This window comes from Macaca thibetana, chromosome 20, assembly GCF_024542745.1.
Source record: "Macaca thibetana thibetana isolate TM-01 chromosome 20, ASM2454274v1, whole genome shotgun sequence".
Classification (NCBI taxonomy): domain Eukaryota; kingdom Metazoa; phylum Chordata; class Mammalia; order Primates; family Cercopithecidae; genus Macaca; species Macaca thibetana.
In genome coordinates this window covers 67,999,660-68,019,795 of record NC_065597.1, presented here as the reverse complement: position 1 = coordinate 68,019,795, position 20,136 = coordinate 67,999,660, and the positions used below count along the sequence as shown (strand labels likewise).

At 42.2% G+C, this 20,136-nt stretch overlaps 1 protein-coding gene across 15 annotated transcripts in view; it reads left to right on the top strand.

Moving 5' to 3' along the window:
• RBFOX1 (RNA binding fox-1 homolog 1) overlaps positions 1–20,136 on the top strand; it is a 2,487,135-nt gene that overhangs the window by 2,398,559 nt on the left and 68,440 nt on the right. For 14 of the 15 annotated variants that reach the window (XM_050774299.1, XM_050774300.1, XM_050774312.1 and 11 more), the window contains one exon: positions 6,675–6,755. The exons of the other annotated variant lie outside the window; for it this stretch is intronic. In XM_050774299.1, the coding sequence (XP_050630256.1) occupies positions 6,675–6,755 (81 nt within the window). The remainder of the gene's footprint in view (positions 1–6,674; positions 6,756–20,136) is intronic. 15 annotated transcript variants of the gene reach the window in all.

Here is a 20,136-nt window from a genome sequence, read left to right as displayed (position 1 = left end):
CTCATTTTAACTTAATTACACTTTTAAAGACCTCTCTGCAAGTAGTCACATTCTGAAGTACTCAGTTATAACATTTAAAAATGATTCTACCAGAATGGACTGAAGGAAGGACTGATGAAATGAGTGACAATTTAGGAACCCAAACAACTTGTTTTTTATCTAAAATTTACCTCTGATTGGTAAGGCTTTTGGGAAAAGACTTAGTTCTGTGCCTCTTTTAATGTCAGTAAGGAAGGACTAATGACATCAGACCCCTGTTATGGAGGGACAAATGCAAAGTAAATACTCTTCGGCAAATATTGAAGAAAGCTTTTTCTTGATGTAGAATCAAAACATTTCTAGCATTGATTACTATTTCTACTAAACTTTCAGTTATGATAGCATTATTTAGCAGGAATATAGAATTTTGGCCAAAACCATAATAGTTAATATCTAATAAAAATTGTTCTCAAATAATTATACTTAGTGAGCAATGTGACTAGTTATGTAGACTAAGGTTTGGTTTGATATTCAGAATCATTCTTTTGTTCCTTTTCATGTATACATTTGTCACTGAGCATATGAGCACTAAAAGTGATAACGTGTCATGCTCTGGAAAAGCACATGGAGTTCAACAGACGTGCCCCAAAGCCCAGCACAGTGCCTGGCACATACACTAGTAGATGCCAATAAGTACCTGCCAAATGAATGGTAATACTCACTACACCATAGTCTCCTGGCTGAACACTAGAGGCAGAGGGACTAATAAGCGCTTGTACTCACTCAGCCATTGCCCTGCAGGGTTCTAGGGTGCTCCTCTTAGCCCTCTTTCCAGAGTAAGCTTCTTTCCTTGGCTGAGTGACATTAGGAAAGCCAGATCTCCGTGGAGAGTTCTATTTTTGTGTGACTCTGCACCAGCACACAAAGGTTTGTAGAGGAGAAATGTCAAGGTTCTTGGTCTTGCACTGATAGGAGTAACACGGACACACGTGGAGTGGTTTTAAGAAGCGAAAAGTGTAATAGGCAAGAAAGGAGGAAGAAAGAAAAGAACCGCTTCCCTGTACAGAGACCAGGGAAAGGGGCATGGAACAAAGAGAAAGCCTGTAGGGAAAGGGGCATGGAACAAAGAGAAAGCCTGTGTGTGGCAGAGAAGTGGTAGATTATAGGGGAGGTGTAGGAGGTGGTGTCTGATTTGCATATAGCCCAGGGGATTGGTTTGGCCAGGTGTGTCATTTGCGTAGCTGGCAAAAAACCTGGCCCTCCCACCTTAGTCCTTTAATATGTAAATACGGGTCGCCATGATGTCCTGAACACATGGTGTTATCTGGAGGTGGCCATTACACTGGGCACAGGTGGTGATGAGAAGACAGCAGGAATCACCATACTGAGTGAACCCCGTTTCTAATGACTGGTATTTGCATATCAAAGCTTTCCTGCCCAGCTCTTCAAGCAGTCTTTTCTGTTAGAAAAGAGATGGTTTGGGTGTGCTTTCTTGTGACAGGAAAATTTCCACCTAGAACGTTTACCCTTACTATCTGCCTTAATTTCTTAATAACTCCTGTATTAGAGGTAGAGACAGTGGAAGACATGTACAGAAACTTCCTGCACAGGTACCCCAGAATCCTCATTCCATCTTAGCTATTTCATAAAGTCTAGCTGTTGCTCTCTGCGTCTTCCAGGGGATTCTTCAGATATTCTAACACATCTTCATCTTGGAGCTCATGAAGCTAATTGACCGCTCCCAGTTGCCAGGCAGTTGGGATGTTCCTTTCACCTTTTTTTTTTAAATTTGGAAATTATGTAGGAAAGGTTCTAGTTATTCACCATGTGCTGGCTTGGAACTGTGCCTATTTGATACTAAAAAGGAAGGGGCAGACATTGCCAAAACACCCTTTTCTTGCTTCCCATCCTCCATTTTAATTTTATTTCTTGAAAGTATAGCACGACTGCCTATCAGAAACCTTTGGATTCTCTCTTTATTTGCTTCCTGCCTCTTAGTCTAGGTTCCTGAATGCATGAGGATAGGAAGATAAACACATGATTCCTGATCTCTTTGAATTAGTAGCATCAATGGGGGAAGACACTCTCTAAATAGATTACAACAACACAATTTTAAAAAGCAGAGAAAGGAAGCTGAACTTGGCCAGACAAAGGTACATAGATAGGGTTTCTAGGAGAAGGCAGAGCTGAATCCAGAAAGGAGTTATCTAGAGTAAGGAAAAGATTTCCTGGAAAAAGACAAAGCCTCTGCAAAGGCACGGAGGTGTGAAACCGCACTGCTGTTCCGGTTTGAGTCCAGTTTTCCTCACTTCAGGGTTGGCAGCAGAGTAAACACTTTTCAACACTTCCTTCTTCCTGTCTGTGATGGGAAGCATCCTTTCTAGGCTTGTCCCTGCCCCTTCAGGGGCCAGGAATGATCCCCTACACAGTGCAGGGCGACTGTGGCTTAGCAGAAAAGGTTCTGATGCCCAATCTGAGGCCTTGACCCTGGCTTACCCCTTCCTCACTGGAGGATTCCAAATCCTGCTGGAGAGTGGCTGTGGGACATCTTGCCAGGATGTGGGGATGCTGATGACCCAGCACTCAGAGCACGCAAGTGTGACAGGTTTTGGAACGGGCTCTGATTATTCTGAGATTGAGGTCTGTCCCATGGAGCTCAGTCTCTGCCAGGTGCTGATACAGTCATCGTCAGTCCAGGCTGTCCAGGTTTCTTGTTAGACTGGATGAGCCAACTTTATAAGAACCAGGAAAGAAAAGACAACACGTGAAATAGATTGAAGCTATTTCAATCTATAAAAGTTAGATGTAGTTTGTAAGTCTATTTAAACTTTAGGCATGCAAATTTCTTGCCATGAACAATAGGTAGAAGGATTGGTTGGAAAAAAAAAAAAAACACTATTTTTAGCAAAGATAGAAGTGGAGAGTTCTTTTTAAAAATGTATTATAATTCAATCATATGCATTAATCCTTCTGAGGACCAGGTATTTTGCTAGGTGCTGGGGATGAAAAGATGCATATGATTTGGCTTTACCCCAGCTGGATTTTGGAGTTCAGATGACCAATATGTAAGTAGAAAATTGTAGTACAGGACCACGAAGGATCTATCAGGGAGGTTTAAAAATGTAAGATCAGAGCATAGAATAGGGGGTGACTAATTCACCCCTGAGGACTAGTCACTTTTAAACTACATTGGAGAAGGACAAGGGAAGCCACTTTTTTGTTTAAGTTGAACCACATGAACTTGGCAACATTCAATTCTATTTGTCCAAAAAAAAAAAAAAAGTTTCAAATGGTTTAACTCTAAGAGCAGGTATGGCATGAAGGTCTGATTCCCTTCAACTCTAATCAAATGGGAATCATTGCCTACTGGCTATGTTGAGAATGCTTGTGAGGATTCCAGGTCAATAGGAAAGGATAATACTGAAATTGATTAATTACATTCTGGCTAGAGTGGGTAGGTAGTGGTATAAATTGACCCCAGTTGCCATCCTTAAATTATAAGGAATTTGTTAAAAGCACGAAGTCTGAGAAGTACCGATGTCACCATTTGATACAGATGAAGGTTTCTGGCATCTGACAGTAGAAGGTTTATGTTAAAGGCTAGGGACGGACAGAAGATCCAGCTCAGTGGACTCACTGAAGAGCTATGTTGAGGCTATGTAGAGAAGCACTTGGAATGACGTTGTAGGCACTATTCATACTGCTACTTGTACCTTATTACCTATTTGACTTACTTTTTAAAACAAACACACTTACCCTTCCCTGCCCCAAAAAAATGCAAGGAGGTTGCAGTGTTCTCTGCTGCTTTGGTTTTGTTGAATTCAAAGCTTCCTTTTAAGAAAAGGTCACAAAGCACTAAGGGAACATACAGTAAGTACTTTGCAAATTAAATTGGAGGATGCTTTTAGATAAAAACAAAAACCAAGTCCTGTGAAGGCATAGATTTTGTTTTACAAAAGGTCAAAATCATTGCATAAAGTTTTTTTGTTTTTTTGTTTTTTTGTTTTTTTTTACTATTAAGAAAGTATCCAAAAGAAGTTATTTCAGTCCAGGTTCTCAGAATCCACAGCTTAAAAAAAAATTAGGAATGCTTCATTATGCCCTGCCAGAGGTTAGCTTTCCAGGCAAAAATCTGTGCTGTGTCCCAGTGGTATTCTATAAATTGCATCAAGGATATTGAAAATTGACCCAAGGGTTTTAACCATACAATACTGAAATGTCCTTCCGCATATGTTTTTGTTACAGTTATACATTTTTCTCTTGAAATTTAGGCACCCCAAGAAACTTCAGATCTGATTTTAAAAGTTTTTTTTTTTTTTAACCAGGCATGCACAGGAGAGAAGGCTGAGGAGCTTTCCCTAAATCCACCTGCTAGGATCCTATTCTAGATGATTCTGATCTGATAACTCTGTGTGTCCTGTAGAAACATTCATTTGTAAGATTTCTAGCAGTGAGCAGAAGCACATGGATAACCACTGCAGAGTCACACAGGAGTACTCATCAATAAACAGCACTGACTGTAGAGGAGACTAACTGTCCTTCCTGGTGTAGGTAGCTTGCCTCCCCTTGGTTGGTTTCATATCCCAATCTCCATTCTTTGAAGTTTGGTTTGTTTGTTATTAATCCCCAGCGACCTGCTAAAACTGGAAATACCTGAGGATAGGTTAAACCATGTAAAGGATCATCTCATACCTTGTGATAAACTTTTCTTTTCTTTTTTTTTGAGGGGGAGTTTCACTCTTGTCAACCAGGCTGGAGTGCAGTGACGTGATCTCAGCCCACTGCAACCTCCACCTCCTGGGTTCAAGCGATTCTTCTGCCTCGGCCTCCTGAGTAGGTGGAATTACAGGCGCCTTTCACCATGCCCAGCTAATTTTTGTATTTTTATTAGAGACAAGATTTCACCATGTTGGCCAGGCTGGTCTCGAACTCCTAACCTCAGGTGATCTCCCTGCCTCGGCCTCCCCAAGTACTGGAATGAGAGGCATGAGCCAGCACACCTGGCCGATACACTGTTTGTAAGTGAAGAAGAAAGAGCTACTAGTTTAGCACAGGTGGATCATGACTGACACCCCTCCAGACTCTTGATATATTTACTACCGAGAGAAGGTTAGTTATTTTCAAGTTAATTTCACTGTTGTGTGAAGGGCTATTTTGGGGGTAGGGGTGGTTCTTCTCCAGCTATAAGCACAGGATACCAGATCGAAAAGGACTATGGGACATTCCTTCAGGTGGAACCTCTGATCCTGGGCCATTTCTCCCTGGGAAAGAGTGGATGGAGTTGTCAGACTGGTAACAGTGGAAGAGTGAGATGGGTTAGCAAGAATTGTATCTGGTTTACTCTCCGTTGATGACATCCCCCGCAGTCCCTCTATGTAGCAGAGCCCCACACACTTTGGAAGTTTAAACTACATTTTTGTTGATCATAGGGAAGATACAGAAGGATCATAGAACTATTCCCTAGGGCCAGTCTCCAGGGATGTAGAAAATTTCCCTGTTCTGGGGAACTTGTAAGGTTGGCTTCTTATCCTGGGAGATTGCTTTCCCGTGGTGGTCCTGACAGGGGAACCCAAATCAAACTGGGGTGGTTGACCTTCCCTCGCCAGGGAAGTGACCAGAAACCACAGGGAGGCATTTCCATCACCAGTAATGGCCTTAAAACTCCTCAGAATTCTAATTCTTTTCAAAGTCTTAGGAGTTTGAGTCTTGCAGCAGTGGGAAAGTAGAATTGATACCCTGACAATTCCTGACCCCGGTCATCCCTGGAGTGGGTGGTTGTTCAAAATCTGTCCTAGATTGAGGAGGTATGTCAGGATTCCACCACTATTTGCCGCTGTAAAATTCCATCTTGCGAGGATAAACCTAGTGCCCTTCGCTTTAAATCAGGAGGAGGCAAGTCATTGCTGCAATGCAGCCGCGGTTTGCAGGATGAGCTAGGCAGCCTTTCTGGCTGGAAGGCAGAGAGCTTTAGGGAAGAAAGTGGGAATGCAGAAGCCAAATATTCTCTCACCCAGTGTCCATCGTGGGTCCAGGGTGAGTCCCAGGGATGGCAAAAAGTTGCAATTTTTCTTTCTCTGCCTTACTTTGGTTCTTCCTCTGAAGAACCGATTCGGAAAGACTGATGTTTGAAGGAAGGTACAGTTTTCCATAAACGTATCAACATGTATGCTTACTATTAATAGTGATTATTACATGCCAGCCCCTGCCCTGGGTACATCTCCAGTCATACGATGCACAGCCCTTCTTGGAGGTAGGTATATTTACCCGTTTTCCAGATGGAAACACCGAGGCACAGAGAGGTACAGTGACTTGCCAGATCACACACAGTGAAGAGGTGTCTGAGTCAGGCTTACTCTCTAGTTCCCTCCAATATTTCTCAAGTTCCCTTTTCAGGATACCACGCTGCTTCCCCATTCCTGATCTGAACCTGGGCCCTGGGGCAACCAGAGCACGCTACACAACCCCGTGTGAAAAGTCATGACGTGTGCTTGGCGGGCCGGGTTGTTGAGGGTGGGGGGGGGGGCTTCCGTCGATTCCCTTTGGCTAAGGCAGGGGGCTTTGTTGGGTGCCCTTGTCCTGCGCTCTGGGATGTGGCTGTTTTCATTTCCCTGCGTTTCTCGGTTGCATTGCCGTGATCTCTCAGGTGTAGTGTGCCAATTCCCAAACCAGATACCATCTCTCTCTCTCTTTCGTAGGCACGGTCCTGTTGTGCCAGGCCAACCAGGAGGGATCTTCCATGTACAGTGCCCCCAGTTCACTTGTATATACTTCTGCAAGTAAGCCCACTGTCGTGGCTCTTTTTGTTTTGTGACATAAATCTGAGTCCAATCACCTTCCCTGCCATGTAAGTGCTCTCCCCCTCCCTCTGCCCCTCCCTCTCTGTGGCTGTCTCTGAGGTGAAGTTAATTTTCATAAGCATGTCTCTGTCTCCCATGCCACTTCCCAGATGTCCTGGACATTCTTTGTTAGATCCATCAGGATTGGGTCCCAACGGTTGGGAATGTGGGCATGGGGTTGGTGGGGAGGGGCATGGGAGGGTGGGAAGCTCTAGCTTATTGCCTGCCTTCTATCATAGCTTTGCAAATTAATGTAAAAATAGTTTAAATAGCATATACAGGCCACCCAAAAGGCACTGTTGCCTAGCAAAAGATGCTTGACCAGCAGAATTCTTGTACACAGTTGTCTCACGGTGCAGCTAGTCACTTATTTCCTAGGCTGTTCTGTCCTTTGCTGTGTAATTCCAATAAGGAGGAACAGGAGCAGGAGGAGGAGCAGAACCAGGAGGAGGAGGTGCAGGAGGAGCAGCAGCAGGAGGAGGTGGTGGAGCAGGAGGAGCAGCAGCAGGAGGAGGAGGAGGAGGAGGAGCAGAGAGAGAAATGTGGTTCCCCCCTCATTTAATCAAGTGCAGGGGCAGCAACACTAAATAATTGTCTTTTAAAAAGTTGGGGCACTTGTAAACATAGGTAAGTCTAGCCATCAGGTCCTGGAGGGAAGAGACCCAAAATACAGGAAGTAGATCGCAATGTTGACGTAGAAGAACCGAAGATTTCTCTGCCTCGGATGGATGCTCTGGGTTGAAGGATGCCCTACCCTCAACCCCAATTCCCAGAGCAGGCAGAAGAATTAAAGTTACCACTGACTCTGCCATTTTCTCCCAGAGGGTATACCCCTTCTGAAAGAGTCTTCCAGCCACAGCTGAAACTTTATCACGTGTTCTATACAATGTGTGTAAATCCTGTGAAGTTCCCATAACTGCTGAATGAGTTGTCTTTAGGGTCAGTGCTTAAAAATGAGTCTGGGTGCCTGGAGTAGGGTTGGGGGCTGCTTCTCAGAGTAGTTGTAAAAGGCAAGGCTGGGGAGGAGAGCAAGAATACCAGGCTTGAGGGATAAGACACCGGAGAATCCTCACCGTCATGCCAAAGCCAAACATCTTCATTTCCTAAATTGTGAAGCTGAGGAAAAGCAACCTCCTCACTGTTGGGGCAAAGGTTACCACAGTCACAGGGAACCAAAAATATCATGTGACACACCCAAGGGTCTGAAGTATTCAGGACGTCTGACGGCCAGTTGTTTCTCACAATTAGGTTTGTTGTTGTTGTTGATTTTGAGACTCAGTCTCGCTCTGTTACCCAGGCTGGAGTGCAGTGGTGCCATCTCATCCCAAAGCAACTGCTGCCTCCCGGGCTCAAGCAATTCTCATGACTCAGCCTCCCAAGCAGCCAGGATTATGGGCATGCACCACCACTCCCACTAATTTTTGTATTTTTAGTAGAGACGAGATTTCCCCATCTTGGCCAGGCTAGTCTCGAACTCCTGACCTCAGATGATGATCCACCCACCTCAACCCCCCAAAGTACTGGGATTACAGGCATGAGCCACCATGCCTGGCCCAGAGTATAATCTTTAATGGCAATTTTGGCATTAATTAAATGGAAGACATTTTTCTGTGCCTCCCAAGAAGCCCAAATCTAACCATACTGGCAAGAAGTGGTTCTTTCTGAATTTGTGACCACAAATTCAGAAGGGCCTCCTTGGGGCCAGTGTAAATGTGTGTGCATGTGTCTCCTGAAATTGTAATGCTACTACACATTTTCACATGTCTAGCCTTGTGTTTTCCTCTCAAAACCAGCACCAGGTAGGTATCACAATGGTTGCTTTACAACTGAGGAAATGGAGGGCAATCCCAGAGCCAGTGTGTAACAGATTTGTTTTCTGAACCTGGGAAAATTATTCAACCTTCAGCTGCCTTTCTGAGTCCATTTGACTAAATCTGATCACTGTTCCATTTACCTGGTCTTCCTTCTCTGTATTATTTTCTGAAGGAGAGTTGGTGTGCCAAAACTTACCATAGGGCTGGGTCTAACACTGCAGCCCTATATAAGTGTCTGGGATAAAATCTTGATGCTATCCAGCACAGTGTTGATGGAACTGAGGCACTCATTTTTATGTTGCATTTATTAGCCATATAGGGCTAATGGTTACCATATTGGACAGTATGGCTTTATATGATGATATAACATATATATATTTCAATTTTCTTTACAGAAGTGAACAAAACTCCAAAAGTGTACTAGTTTGAATTGGTATAGCTGTTCTAAAGTGAACCGGGGAAGCATCTTTCACTTTGCCATGAAAATATTTCCCAAGTTCTCCATAATAAAATAGTCAAAGCATACAGAGAAAATGAAACCATCTAAAGCAGAGATTACCCAACCGAGCCCGTGGCCTGTGTTACAAGGCTTATGAACTAAGAATGGTTTGTAGATTTTCCAAGGATTGAAAAAACAAAACAAAACCGAAGAATGTGCCAGAGACCTAGGTGGCCTGCAAAGCCTAACATTTTAACAGTCTGGCTCTTTACAGAAGAAGTGTACTGTTCCCCAATTTAAAGAGTCAATTTCAGTATTAAAAATACAGTATCACTGCACTGTGTGTAGCTACTTTTTTCTATGTTTAAAGTAAAAATTTACAATTATGGAAATTGTATAATGTGCATCCAACAATCCTTCATTTCTAAATTGTATCAGTCATATTACCTGCACATTTTATATCATGCCATGTGCTTTTTATAAAAATATGTTAATGGCCCCATAGTATTCTGTTGTTTCATGTTATATTTTAACCTCTTCCCCTATTCTTGAGAACTTAGGTTCATAGCAATTTTTCAAAAATATTAAAATAAATGCCTGTTGATACAGCAGTTTTAAAGAAAATAGCTAATTTTACTTCCCCATTAAAAAGCAAAACAAAAACTATTTTTTTTAATTTATTTATTATTATTATACTTTAAGTTGTAGGGTACATGTGCATAACTATTTTCTTACATTAAGAATCTTTACTTGTCAATGCTTAAGCAAGGGTCTTCAGATTGTCAAGCTCGATTAGTATTTTGTAATGGTGACCGACTCTGAGACCTCTCCATCTCCAGTTGGGTAGACAGAGGGGCCTTCAGTTATTTCTATGTACAGGCTGTGCATTGGTGTTGAATGTTAAGTTTGTCTGCACATCCCTAAGATACATTGCTGCGGTGTCCTTTCTCCTTTATGGCTTTTTGGTCTAAGCTGTTTGTGGACTGCTGACATTGCAACATTCCCTTACGTTTTTCTCTTCCGGATTAGATGCATATTCCAGTATAGAGCCATTCCCCATTTCCTGCAACAGGTCAGCCAGCACATAAAGGGTCATGTTTGCATGCAGGCCTGTGCGCGCGCGCGCGCGCGCACACACACACACACACACACACACACACAGAGTTATATTCATGGTCATCCAGGATTGTTCTCCTCCTAACAGGTTCGATTTGCACAGGGCTGAGACTCACATATTTTGTCTTTGAGCTCTGATGGGTGCAGACTTTTTCTCTAGGAATCCAACCATTGCCCTGCAAGCTGAGGCTACCATACTTTCTCAGCAATCATGTAGGATGCTCTTGTTTTTTAAGTTGAAAATGTGTGTGTTCCTCATTTGTTTAACAGCTGTGCTCCTGAAGAAAGGTGTGTGTAAATTACCCTTTGGTTATGTTGGATCCTATGTGTCTACTGACTTACAAGATAACTCTGGAGTTTTGTTTTTGGTTTTTATGCATTTTTTTTCCTCCGTGGATCTTTAACTGGCCTTAGATTTTTTAAGACTTAAATTGTACCTCTTCCTAGCCAAATAGCTAATCATCTGTAAATAACACCCTTAGATTCAGTAGGGGAGATGGTTTTTAAAGGAACCCTGCTGGGTTAGTCTGTAATGAAAATAATTCCTACTGAAGTTATCTGCTTTTGCGGATGCATTTTTGCATAATGGTGAGCTTCCCGCCCCCCCCCCCCCCCCATTAAGTGGATCATCCTAATAATGTGACCCAGGACACATGAAAGTATTAAGAGAAAGATTTTTCACTCAAAACTTTGTTTCCATACAATCTAATTCCTTAGAGTGTTCCATCGGACCCCAAATGACTCCAGTTTTTCTCCCTCACCCCGAACTTCATGCGGGTTTAAAACCCTAGTTCAAATTGTGTCACAGGTCATCATGCGTCCTCTTACACGTCGTAATAAACTACTCTCATCCAGAGTATAAAATGGGCTCGCTTTCTATACGACTTAAATGAAGAAAGAACAAAACTCTAGAGAATTAAGCAACATCACCTAGTATCAAATGGAAAACATTTGCAATTAGTATTTTTCAATAGGCTTTCAACAGAAACAATGCAACCCCTTAACAGAAAGGCTTAGTGAAACGGGCAGAGCTGCTGACATGTGGACTGTCCACCCCATTCCGAAGGCCAGCGGTCAGCCTGTTCCTTTCCTCCACGGGAAACGTGCTAGCTGTATTAGTGTCAGTGCTGTTTCACATATGGCGAATGCCCAACATCAAAATTGGCACCAGGCAGAAACAAGAAGGTAAAGAACATACCACATCTCTTCCAAATTAAAACATGAATTTCAGTTTCATTAGTTGACATATCAAAAGGTAAATCATTGGTTCCATGAATGAAAAAGTTCCCTTCTGATTCAGATTAGCAAAGCAAGCTATCACAGATCCTGATATCACAGATCCTGATATGGACATAATTCAGTCCATAGCAAGCCCGTTGATACAGAGATGTCAGTTTTATTTGTTAAGGGCTAGAAAACTGTTTTCCAGAAGATATTTCCTTATGGTTCCATTTGCTTATCTATGTCATTGAGTGTGTTTTCTACAGTTCCATGAAAGCCAGAGTTGAACATTAGATCCACGTCAGGACAAATCCTAAAGTTAACGAAAGATTAATGATCATTTCCCCTGAAATTTTCACCTTGATACCCCTCCCTCCTCAAAAAAAGATAACATGGGCAAATGCTCGGGAACCTGAATGTTATCAAAAGGCAAAATCAATTCCTCATTTATTCAATTCTGTGAAACTCAAGGGCAAGTGGTAGGAGCATAGTTTTAACTGATATATTGACTGCAGATTTTATGGAAGTAATTGTGTGGAATTCATAAAACAATGATTTAAGTGGCAGAAACATACATAAATCAGGCCTGCACTATTTTTCTTTTGGATAATTGATAGAACTTCCATGGGTTTCTGTAATTAAAGTAAGGACCTAAGTTAATTTATGGCTTCCTCTTTCTTCTGCACAATACAGAAAATGTCAGTGGGCTGGACTCAGTTAATAGAAAGTACACATACAGGTCATTGTGTTACTGACACATTGGTGTAAAGAACTGTGTCTTCTTTTTCCCTCACTTGTCAGTAACTGACAGTTTCTCCCTTTCCTCCTAGATATTTTTCTAGTATTTTATGGAGGGATGCTTAAAAATAACTAGCTCTGGAACTAGCATAAGCAAGTGAGGTGCTCACTTCAAAGAGTAAAGGGGTACCCAGACTCCTCATAAATAGCATTTTAATGCAGTATTTTTAAAAATCTAAAGTAATAGAAAAAGATCCGTGATTAACAGAATATCAAGACAGAGTAAGTTTTATTAATTTTTCCTTTTGGAGCCTTAAAAATCCCATCTGGTTTAGTCCAGCACTGTATTTAAATTTTGATGGTCTGTTCATCGTGGATTTAAAGAATAATTTGGGTGTTAAAAGATTGCATTAAAACATGATTTATCTTCATTACAGAGTTTTTTTGGTGTTTCCTCCCTTCCACCCCCCACTTAAGTTCTACAACTTCAGTGAACGCCTGTTAACTTTGTTCCAGCCCTGAAATCATGGTATCCATAATCATAACTAATGGCTATTGGGCACTCACTATATGTCAGGCATTCTGCTAAGCCCTTCTCATTAGCTTTCTTACTTAAGAAGAAACTATAGGACAGTATGATTAATTATGCTACCTTTTCTCGGGAGGAAATTTAGGCTTGGGGGCCTTAAGAAGCTTGTCCAAGATCACCCAGCTAGATCAGCTTTGAACCAAGCCTGTTTAAATCCCAAGCCTCCCTCTCTTCACTACTCTCTGAACTTTCCCTCAGAGGCTGGAAACAGGATGGACTCCAAGAAATGGCTGAGCAGGGAGTGGTCATACAGAACTTCTCAGCAGCTGTCCAGCATCTCTACTTGGGCCAAGGTTGTGCTATCTCCTCCCCATCCCATCGAGTTTGAAGAGGCAGCTTTTCCCTCTTTGATATGTCTGACTAGGGCTTAGCAAAATTATTTAAAAGACTGGATAGTATTAATATTTTCAGCTTTACAGGCCATCTGGCCTCTGTTGCAGAGACTCAACTCTTGTTGTAGCTTGAAAGTAGCCATAGACTACTATACATATAGCCATGGACTTCTAAGGTTGAAACATGAATGAAAACGTGTGGCTGTGTTCCAATAAAACTTTATTTACAAGAACAGTCTTTAAACCAGATTGGTAAACTATGGCCCTCAGGCTCAATCTCTTTGTCAGGCCCTCATTCTCACTTGAAAGGGCAGAACATGGTAGCTGGCTGCTTGGGGGTGGAAATAAGAAGGAAAATTCTTTTAAGTGTGCACTCTCGTGTACCTTTTGCACTTTGTAGCATTTTATCACATTGTTTTTTCTTTTTTTTTTTTTGAGACAGAGTCTCGCTATGATGCCCAGGCTGGAGTGCTATGGCGTGATCTCGGCTCACTGCAACCTCCACCTCCCGGGTTCAAGCAATTCTCCTGCCTCAGCCTCCTCAGTAGCTAGAACTACAGGTGTGTGCCACCACGCCTGGTTTTTTTTTTTTTTTTTTTTTTTTTTTTTGTATTTTTAGTAGAGACAGGGTTTCACCATATTGGCCAGGCTAGTCTTAAACTCCTGACCTCAGGTGATCCGCCCACTTCGGCCTCCCAAAGTGCTGGGATTACAGGTTTGAGCCACCCTGCCTGGCCCATTTTATCACATTTTAAATGATGTAAAGTAGTACGTAAAAAATAGGTACCCTTTCTCTTGGTACCTATTAAGATCAAGATACTAGTTGATCTTGATTTAAATAATACAAAATGATCTTGAGTTATATTTAATCAAGATACAAGGAACTGGTTGTTAGTTGTGCTTACACAATGAACAAATCTGGTTTCAGAGGCTGAATTCTGTTGCCATTAGTCTAAGATCTGCCCCAATTTCCTTGGGCAAAATGTGAAGACTCCACTGTCTTACCCAGAATCTTCTGTCTGAACTGTTTCCATTTCCATCCCCACACTTTCAACAATGCTGGCTGTAAAAGATCCTCTGGGCTGGACCCTTCCGATCAAGGAATCAGACAATGCTTTCCTTTTGCTATGGTTCAGCATTATGGTGGCAGCCTACCTGTGTCCTCTTCATCATTTTCTCAGAGATAATTCCTTCTAGTTTTTAATCCTTTGATTGGGGAGGGGGTTGAAAGACGTTACTTCATTCAACCAATCTTTATTGAATTTTTTTCCATATGCCAGGTACAATTCTACTTCCTGAAAATATGCTATGAAGATAGTCTCAAGTTGTCTTCTATTATATCTATCTTCTTGCCAGGGACACATAATAGAAAAATATATATAATGTTGAGGTTTCAGAATTTCAAACACAATGCTCCTAGGGATATTTGGGAGGTAACACCCAACAGGAGACAACCACTGTTAGCACTGCCATTGGGGTGCCTCTCAGTAGGTGAATTAAATGTCCTCATTTTCACCATTATTCAGCACTGTAGACAGATGCCCTTTGCTACTGAGATCCTATTTGCTTCACCAAACCCATGGATTGAGGTGTTTTGAGACACCTACTAGGTGCCATGCTCTCCCTGCCACCTCACTCATAGCACATATCTATTTGATGAACAAATCATTGCAGAATTATCCAGCTACCACCCACCCACCAATGGTAAACTCTAGAAATCATTCTTTTTTCCATCACTGAAGCACCATCTCTGCTTTTTCTCCATCTGCTCAGCTTTTCCCGTGACCCAGCACATTTGATTAACAGATCATTTCTAAAGAGGCTTTTACCAGCTATGATCTTAACGTAGTTATTCCACCTGGATCACAGTACTCAGAATAGGTTCGTTTGTACTTTTAATCCCTGCAACCACTACCCGCCCCCCCGCCGCCCCCCAACTTTCTTCATCCGTGTGTTGTTTCTTTGGCTGAGTAATAATCATAACCCACTTTGATGTTTGTCCTTTTTAACCATTTCTAAGAAAAAATTAAAGCCACCAGTTGAATGTCTCACCCCCCAGTTGTGTAAAGGGAAAGTTCTGCAAAGAGGCAGCCACGTTTCAGGCAGCTGCTATGCAGCTCTCTGTCGTTGCTTTAGTTATTAATCTCAATGCAGAATGGCGGCTTTCATCTTTTTCAGATGGGTGTCTTGCTTCTGCAAAAGGCCGCCAATTGCAAAAACTACCATCCCGTGGTGTGCCCCCAAACATCTTATTTGTCTTGATATTTCTTTCACAGAAATACATATGACAGATAAGGAGTCACTGGAGGATGCGTTTGCTTTGTGTCAGACAGATATTAAAACAATAAACTATGTTGCCCTGGGATTCCAGTGCATACACAGCCAGAGAACAAGGCCAAGATGAGATGTTTCGGAAAGGCAGCGAGGCAATTGTTCTGGGGGAATTCCCTGGAAACCCAAGTCCTGTGATAGCATTGACAAGAAGTGTTTTTTAATGCTCACATTTTCTTAAGAGGATCAACTGGCTGGTGCAGCTCCTGCATTTAACTCCTTGACAAAACTCACCCTCATCCAGCCTCATCAGAGGCAAGAGAAATCCTCCGATAGTTTGAGAGGCTTATTTTGAGACTATTTTTTAAGCACTTATCTGCCCTTTATTTGCTTCCCCAAACTAATGTGGATTTAAAATTAAAAAGAAAAAAAGAAAGGGATTCATTTTACATTCAGAGCTCTGAGCAGGTAAGTTGTAGGGGCCAATGGCAAGATCTTGCTTGGTTCTTGGAATGTAAAGGAGGACACGCTGATGCAATGGAGCAGGTGCACATTCCCAAGGGTCCTAGCTTTGTACGTTGAACCAAGCCCTCTCTGGGTCTACAGAGCTGGGAATGAACAGCTTAGGAAGGGAGAGGCTGAATCCAAGGGCACTCATATAATTCAAGAGCTGGAGCAATCATTCTTTCATCAAATACCAGCCTTCTTGGATAGAAATGTGTCCAACCATTGAGGCGGCTGCTTTTTCCCTTGCCTTATTTCTCTTCCAAAATAAATCTTCTACTCAGCGCAAAGACCGTGAGCAGCTCAGGTTGCCTCTCATCGAAGGGAAAGAGAGCCTGGTGTAGTTCATATAAACCCAGTAATGTAAGCACATGCTTCTAACACCATTTTCTTAAATCATGTTTTTATATAAAAGAACTGTGTACCAAAAGCTGTTTATCCCTACTGGAGAACTTGGGAGCATTGTTACGAAAATGCAGTTTCAGAACCAAACACCATACCACGTGTTTTAGATTTATCTCCTTGAGTTTTGTTTGCATGCAACATAGGCTCTTGATGCCTAATTGGTTTTCATACGAAAGCAAACAGCAAAGTCACAACTATCTATGGGTATCTATTATCCCTACCCTTAGTATTTTGCTGCAGGAATCTCAAACATTTCCAAAAGATTGTTTTCCTTTTTTTCTGGCAAGTCCTAATTCCCACTAGTGGTTTTACAACATTTTTCTTGAGCTACAGCGTGATTTAGTGAAAAGAGCTGGATGCAGGAAAGTCTGGGAGTAAACTGTCATGGGAGACTAGTGCCGTGACCTTGGCCAAGTTTCCTTGCCATGTAAATAGCCATGACTACCTACCTATGAGCACTAAATGAGATTGCTGTGCAGAGTCCCTCAAGGCTGCTTGAGGCATTACGGCTCCTCAAATGCTACTCTTTCTTTTTCTGGCTCAGAAGCCACCTTCTCCAGGATTTTTTAAAGTCCACCAAACCAGATGTGATGGTATACTTTTATACTCCTAGCTACTGGAGGGGCTGAGGTGGGAGGATGACTTGAGCCCAAGAGTCTGAGATTGCAGTGAGCCATAACCACACCACTGCACTCTAGCCTGGGCAACAGAGTGAGACCCTGTCTCAAGAAAATAAAGTTCAACAAAGAAGCTGGTTTGGATGGTTTACATTAGTCCAGTGACTGGATTGGTGGACCATTCCTGAATGGTACCTTCCTCAGTCTGTTCTGTGTAGGTGTTTTGGAGGCTCTGGCTCAGATATCAGGCAGATGATCCGTAGGCTCAGACAGTACCTGTCCTCCAGGTTGGCTTTGGGCATTGATCCAAGGATCAGGACTTTTTTTTAAAGTCTGAAAACTGATGCTCAAAAGCAGATGGCCTCAGCACTGACAGACAGATCAGCTATCCCCACAGCAATGGCTGGGAGTGAAATGAACAACACATGTGAGTCGTGTACCCATCCCTGTGAGCCACCATCAGCCCCCTCTGAAGGCTTCATGTACAGGAGCTGCGTCAGCCCAAGAGAACCATGGGAAATCCAGCCCAGCATAAGGAAGCTAATTTATTTCACTTGCCCTGTTTCCTACCTGGAGAGGCAATTCACCGAGCTTGCTGTTTCAGCCAGCTGTTAGATAGAACATGAATGATTTAACAATTGAACCTTTAGTATGTATATGCACTGGATAAAGTAATTATATAAGTTATTTGTGGGGGTTTTTTTGGGTTTTTTTCCTGTGGTTTCCTGGGAAACGACAACATGGTTATCAGCACAAATTTTGTTAAACTAATACATGATGACAAATTGCTTCGTCCACATTAAAATAAATCTCAGCTCTTCAGGGCTTTGTCTTCTCCTTCAAAGGACAGAAAGCACCTTCGCAAATGCCTTTTGCGGTTCTGCCAAGTCAAACACTCCAAGATTGAGACTCATTCTCGTTTTGCCAAATGAAATGTTACAAAAATCCTGCCCCAGGGGGAGATTGTCAATACCTGTGAGTGGGCAAATCACAAATACCTCTTCTGCACAGTAAAAGCGTATCACCACACATTTAGCAGCCTTGACATTTACTACTTGTATGTTGGATTAATCCAGCCATTTTAACCCGTGAGGAAAGATACAACCACTAACTTTGGGAGATAAGCAGGAACAGCATGGCAGTTAGTTACCACCAAGTCTACTGCCTTCGCTCAGAGACACAAAGACTTTACATGATCAAAGAATATTCATGTGCGTGAATGGTGTGAGTGTCTTTTGCTGTTGCTTTTTAAATTTGTTCAGTTAGAGAACTTTTCTCCTTTGGGAACACCAGACTTGTTGCTCACAGTTAAATCCTGGTGTGCTCATTGCGTGTAATGTTATTTTCCTAGATGACTTTTTTTTTTTTTTAATTTTCACAAAAAGGAGACTTATTTTCAAACCCAAGTTGTAAGGTGATATTTGATAACATATTAAAAAAAGTAATTATATATAGAAAAACGTGCAATAGCCCAAAATGTTATGAAGGTTTCTTATGCAGATCTTCCAAGGCTTTGAAATGAGTTTCTCATTCCAATCTTCCAAATTAAAAATTTCTAGTTGCATTTAGTCATAAGGAGCTAGTTATTGTGACAGTAATCAGGTTTCTGTTCAACTGCGAGTTTACTCACACTGTACTAGTGCAAACCTGCTATGTCTACAGAATCTGCATTCCCAGTATTTTTGGGTTGAACACCACCTGCCCCCCACATCAAGATGTGGAGGTAAACCCTAGTGGCAAAGGGAAACAGCTTGCCTTTGAACTCTTATCAGGAACATAAATCAGTGGTGATCCCTATGACCGGCATCCAATTAGTAGAAAAGGAACAATGCCTTTCCAGGTATCTCAAAATCTCAGAACATAAGTATCTAAGAAGAAATGGCAGGTACACAAACACAGACCCTCCAATGTCTCCCCCATCCCCCAACAAGAAGCATATTGAGATCTCTGGGAGACTGTCAACAGATTCCCCTGCAAATTAACCCAGTCCATGATGAATTGGGGCTGGCTCTGTCTCAGACGTGCTATGGATATAGCGAGACAATGTAGCAGCTTGTACAGGCAATAGGAGGGAATCCAAAATGAGAGGCTCTAAGAAGCAGAGAGAGAGAGAGAGTAAAAGCAGAAAGCTTTTTCCAGAGCCTGACTGGGGTTGCCTTTATGTTGCATAATGGATAAGATCATAGGCTCTGTGGTGTCAGGCTGCCTTGGTTCAAATCCCTGGGTGAGTATCTGAGCTGCTCTATACCTCCATCTCCACCCCCAGCAAAGTGAAGATAGCAACAATCATGATTCATATGGTTTTGTGAGACATTACTGGGTTAATCTCCAGGTCTGGCAATTAGCAAGTGCTAGTAAATCCTAGCTGTTATCATCATGCAATTGAATTTTTCTCCACCTGATAATGGAGCCTCAGAGGTTGGAATTTTGCCAACTGCAATCACATCATTGGTTGAATTACTCTGGTTATCACCGCCTGGGTTTTTAGACAAGGGCGGTCCAAGATCTCTTATCACTAACTCCATCACCAACCCAGAGTTTCTCTAGGAATATGCATCCCTCACAGGCAGCTCCTTAGCAACTCTCACGCGTTTGAGGATTGCCACCCATTTTCTTTCGTAGCTGAAGGACTATGGCATTCTGAGGTCATTGTACATTGTAGTCAATACACATATCAATGATCACCTTGTACTCAGTCATCTTCTAGGTGTTGGAGACACAGTAGGTACCAACATAGAGTCCTCAGGACATCCCTAGAGAGAGATGTAAGGAAGTTGAAATCAAGTCAGGTGATAAACTAACGAGAAGGAAAAAAACAACAACAGGGTAATATGATGGTAACTGGTAACAGTTGTAGGGGTCAGGAGATGTGAGATTAGACGAAGAGGTAAAGCCTTTGGAGGGAGCGATGTTGGAACTGAGAACTAAATTTGGGAGTCAAGTTCACTGTTAGAGACTGGACAAAAGAGAATCTGCAAAAGCCACTGAAATGCAGCCAAGTGAGGCTGGAGGAAAAAGAGACATTTTAGCCTCTCACAGTCTTATTCCCGAAGTCTAGCTGAAAACGAGATTTAGATCAATATATTCAGCTTGGACAATCAGGCCAGTACATTGTCACCATCTTTTCTTACCCACGTTCAAAAACGCGCATCTCTCTCCAAGTTCACATTCTTGCCAATTCCTTCGACGCATCCCAGTCAGACCTATAACAGCCTAGAAACTTCTGGCTAATTTGGATTTGACTAAAACTTTTGTACCATGACGTTAGGTAAAGA